The sequence below is a fragment of the Lycium barbarum genome, chromosome 12, assembly GCF_019175385.1.
Source record: "Lycium barbarum isolate Lr01 chromosome 12, ASM1917538v2, whole genome shotgun sequence".
Classification (NCBI taxonomy): Eukaryota; Viridiplantae; Streptophyta; class Magnoliopsida; order Solanales; family Solanaceae; genus Lycium; species Lycium barbarum.
The window spans coordinates 104,988,686-104,993,718 of record NC_083348.1 but is presented as its reverse complement, the minus strand read 5'-3'; the positions used below and the strand labels follow the sequence as shown (position 1 = coordinate 104,993,718).

The window sequence follows — 5,033 nt, the reverse complement described above, 5'->3', positions numbered from 1 at the left end:
TTAGTGTTTTTCTATAGTGTTTGTTGTCAAATGAGGTACACGCTATGGTCACGCGCAAAACGCGCACACTAAGACTAGTTTAATATACATACCCACTCTTCTAATTTTAACTTTCCTTGTAAAGATATCACCGATAAATTTATGCACCGGTTTTGTTTATTACTCCTAATTTCTTTGGAGAAAATTAAATTAGGATTACGCGTATCAACGACTTAAGAAGAAAGGAAAAAGCTGACCTTTGATGCGTCTTTATCTTTATTTGCTGGTACGTATACACAACTACAAATTAAGAAATGTCCTCAATTTCTTAATTATCCAGAGGAGATTTAGTGAATTTAGCGGTAAGTACTATTTACTAATTATGTAGATTAGGATTACCATAATCATATGATCTGTCATTTAGGTATATCTTCTAAATACCAACTTTAGGCATGCATGGGCTATATATATATATAGTATTTGTAAATGATCCTAAACTAAATTGTTAGTATTAAAAATTTTGTGGCTGTCTTGTCATCATGATTTTGCTTCTTCCCTTCACATTAGCTTTCTTATTTGGTACTGTAATTTTGGTCTTAATCTTTCACCAATTCTTCTTAGTTGAACATCATAAGCCTAAAGGCTTACCTAGTGGGAACATGGACTTGCCCTTTGTTGGAGAAACATTTGGCTTTTTTACCCCTCATAAATCATTCTCCATTGGCAACTTCTTGCAAAAACATCGATCTAGGTACTTCATATTTACTTTTATTCATTTTTTCAACTTTTCTTATGCTGTCAATTTCGCTCAGATGTAGCAAATGAGTGTGTTGGATTAAACTTGAGGAGGGTTAAAATGGTCAAATCAATAAACAAATCAACACAAATTAGTTTGAGTTTTGCTTAGCTTGAGTCAAGATGGACCAAATAACAGTTCATGACCCAACTTGTCAGAATCTTGATCAATATGGATAAATAACGGTCATAACCGAACCTATATAACTTCCCAATCTCTCCTCTTTTTTTTTTGATTTTCAAATATTGATTTTTGGAAGAAAAACAATATATATGTGAAAGCTAGTGTATTTTCCTTAAATTATTTGTTTAAAGTTCTTTTGAAATTTCGATCTCCAAATTTGATATTGTTATGTATGTAGCTTTGAATTGCATAACATGTTTTGACTGTTTGGCTCAATAATCTGATGGATCATTTGAATTCAAATCTGTTTGGTTGGGCAACAAATGGGTCATAAGCCAGCCCCGTTTAAACTTGGGTGGGTTAGACGTGTTACTAAAAATTAAGTTGATCATTTTGCGTAACTCTTAACGTTCTCTTCTATTTTGTATTTCAGATATGAACAAGTATGCAAATCCTATCTTTTTAGGTCTCCAACAATTGTTTCGTGTGACTTAGCACTCAACAGATTTGTCCTTCAGAATGAAGGCAAGTTGTTCCAAAGCAGCTATCCAAAATCAGTTAGGGACATTCTTGATAAACACGCTTTGATGCTTGTCACTGATGCTGACCTTCACAAAAAGTTCCGAAGCATTGAAATCGGTCTCATCAATAAATTCAAGTACACACCGGATTCTCTCAGTAATATTGATAAACTGTGCGTCTCATTAATGGAATCATGGAGAGGAAATCAACTTGTTCTCTTCTCAAAAGAATCTAAACAGGTCCGCCCCTAAGAAGATAGAGTATCATTTATATACATGTGTTTGGTACAATGACAGAGATAAGAGCGTTTGACTAAGTTTATAAGCTGGCCGCCGAAAATGCTTATAAGTACTATTTGACTTAACACTCAAAGTGTCATAAGCCAAAATCACCAAAACGTTTCACCACCAAGATGCCAATTTTATGATTTTTTTAGCTTATAAGTACATTTAGTTTGAGTCAAGATTGCAAGAAATAAACTGTTGATCGTTGGTTTTTTCTAATTTTCAAATATTATTTCGGATTGTAATTCCTATAACTTCCCCTCCATATCCGTCATTCATCATTTTCTATACAAAGATCGTTTTACCAAAAAATAAATAAATTATCACCATCTGTTTACCAAATGCATTAATTGCTTATTATCAATCTCAACACCATTATTCAACTACGTAATTGCTTATTTAAAAAATTAATTTCAACAGTTAAAGTGTTTATCAGCTATTTAAAATCAGTTAACTCAGACGGGCATATATTTGAAATTTTGAATCTATATTTGCAGTTTAGCTTTAATCTCATGTTGATGGATTTGTTGGACATGCAACCAGGAGAGCCACTTGGTTTGCAGTTACTAGAAGATTTCCTCACCTTCATGAAAGGCTTGATCTCCATTCCAATTAACCTTCCCTGGACACCCTATGCCAGGGCCTTGAAGGTACTTTTTCTTGCACAGTTCTTTTAATTATAATTCTAGGTTTCAGTTCTAACTCTGAGGATGATTTTTTTTTTATTGGAAGCGTTTTCCCTTATAACGATTCGTTCAATTTCCCTTATAACGATTCGTTCTACTAGCAGGCTCGTATGAGGATCTCATCCACCTTGAAACAAATACTAAAAGACAGGGAAAATAGAAAAGATGTGGAACTAGTACTTAGGCCAGCCAAGAGAGACCCTTTTGATGAGATTTTATTGAAAGAACACTTAAATGATGTGAAGAAAGTCTGCATTATCCGCGACCTTCTATTTGCAGGTTATGAAACAACCTCAGGACTTTTGTCCCTACTTGTCTATTTTCTTGCCCAATCACCACGAGCTCTTCAAAATTTGAAGGCTAAAAAGCAAATTAACCACTTATATAAATTAAGAGCAACTTCTGAAGTTAATTTGTTGATATATATAGTTTAATAATTTATCATATCAGGATGAAACCGCGCATTAAGGAGAAAGAAAAAGGAGGGAGAACCCCTAAACAGGGAAGATTATAAGCAAATGGGATTCACCATTATGGTAATTCCTGAATCTTGTACTCTTTCAATTCAACCTAATCAATTGGGCCATATATATTTGAACATGCATCCTTGCATTTTTATAGTACGTTTTCATTTAATGAACTAAGTACTAGTTTTCAAGCTACTACTTCCTCTTATGTATTATGAACTATTATCTATAGTTATATTCTGTTTATATCGTTAATATATAAAAGTTTATTATTATTATTATTATTATTATTATAATTCAGGTCGTAAATGAGACTCTACGTTGTGGCAACTTGGTGAAGTTTGTTCACAGGGAAACTATCAAGGATGTAGAATTCAAAGGTTTGTAAACAAGAAATCATCAAAGAGCTCATATTGTTTTTCATCCCTGGTTGTATGTATAATCATTTGGGCATTAATATCGCTACAAGAAAATATAAGATTTATGATGGAATTGTGACGAACTCTTATTTTCATCACAAATTTGTGACAAATTTTCATGTCAGTCAAAAACTTCGTCACTCATATTGATGATTTTCTTGGTAAAACCGTCACGATTGTAACAGGCTCGTTCGTCATAAGTGTCTCATTACAATATGTGATTTTTTTGTAGTGCAAATTCAGTATAAATTAAGTAGTGTAATTTTCTTTTTACCATCTTGGGGGTTTCAGGATATCATATTCCAGTGGGCTGGAAGGTACTTCCTATTTTATCTGCAGTACATGTTAACCCATCGTTGCATGAAAATCCAACAGAGTTTAACCCTTGGAGATGGACCGTAAGTTTTCCTTCTCTCCCCCCCCCCCCCCCCCCCCCCTCACCATGAAGCATATTAATTTCACTGTACAACCATTAAGATTTTTAGTAAATATGTTTCAATTTTCCCAAACAATTTCAAGATCCAGCCACAAGCAAGAAGGTGATTCCATTCGGAGGTGGATTGCGGTTGTGTCCCGGGTCGGAGCTTGCTAAATTAGAAGCAACTTTCTTCCTACACCATCTTGTCCTCAACTACAGGTATTCAATAGATGTGTTAAATGGGCGAATTATATATTTCGGTGGTTTAAAACGGGTCAAAGTAGCAACAAATTGAATCATAACCCGCTCATCATTTGCTTGGATCAATTTGAACTAAATAATGAGTTATAATTCAAACCGTACGTCCACCTTAAAATCATTTTTCATTTGTTTGTTTGTTCTTTTATGATTTGCTTAGTTACCAATCAAACTAAATTCTCATGGTATGATATATACGTGAACATATAATTTCGACATAGCCAACTGAACTTGGCCTAAAGTTCTAAACCTACTAACTTTAAATCCTGATTTATTTGTTTCTTATTATATTAAATCCTAACAAATTGAATCATAACCCGCTCATCATTTGCTTGGATCAATTTGAACTAAATAATGAGTTATAAATCAAACCGTACGTCCACCTTAAAATCATTTTTCATTTGTTTGTTTGTTCTTTTATGATTTGCTTAATTACCAATCAAACTAAATTCTCATGGTATGATATATACGTGAACATATAATTTCTACATAGCCAACTGAACTTGGCCCAAAGTTCTAAACCTACTAACTTTAAATCCTGATTTATTTGTTTCTTATTATATTAAATCCTACTCCACCTGATAAAACATTATTTATCTATTGTGTAGGTGGACAGTGAAAGAAGATGATTATCCAATGCCGTACCCATATATGGAGTTCCCAAGAGGATTGCTAATAGCTTTGGAGGCAGAAACTACCGAATTTTAGTTAAGGATAGGATTTGTTTAAAGACAAAGTTGTTGAATTATTTAGATTGATAGATGATTGTTTGACAACATTCAAATTAAAAACAGATTTACCAAGTAAGCTGCATATTGAATGAAGAAACACACTATATCATGGTAGATTATTAAGTTATGGTAGATGTATTAAGTTTCGGAAACAGCCTCCCTATCCTTCAATGTGAGGGTAAGGTCTGCGTACACTCTACCCTCCCCAGAATCCACATTGTGGGATTCTAATGGGTATGTTGTTGTTGTTGTTGTAGTAGATGTATTAAGTTATGCTGAATAAAATGGGGAAGAAGAATATATCCACTATTAGATAGCAGAGTACAAAATAATTTTCATATAACTACAGT

The 5,033-nt window shown here is 33.4% G+C and overlaps 1 protein-coding gene across 1 annotated transcript; it reads left to right on the top strand.

Moving 5' to 3' along the window:
• Window positions 1-638: 638 nt before the first annotated feature.
• On the top strand, window positions 639-4,660 carry LOC132624769 (cytochrome P450 724B1-like). Its single transcript, XM_060339497.1, has 6 exons — window positions 639-730; window positions 1,332-1,659; window positions 2,202-2,354; window positions 3,159-3,237; window positions 3,796-3,913; window positions 4,561-4,660. Exons 1-6 carry the CDS (start codon window positions 639-641, stop codon window positions 4,658-4,660), a joined length of 870 nt encoding a protein of 289 aa, XP_060195480.1.
• The last annotated feature ends 373 nt before the right edge of the window (window positions 4,661-5,033 follow it).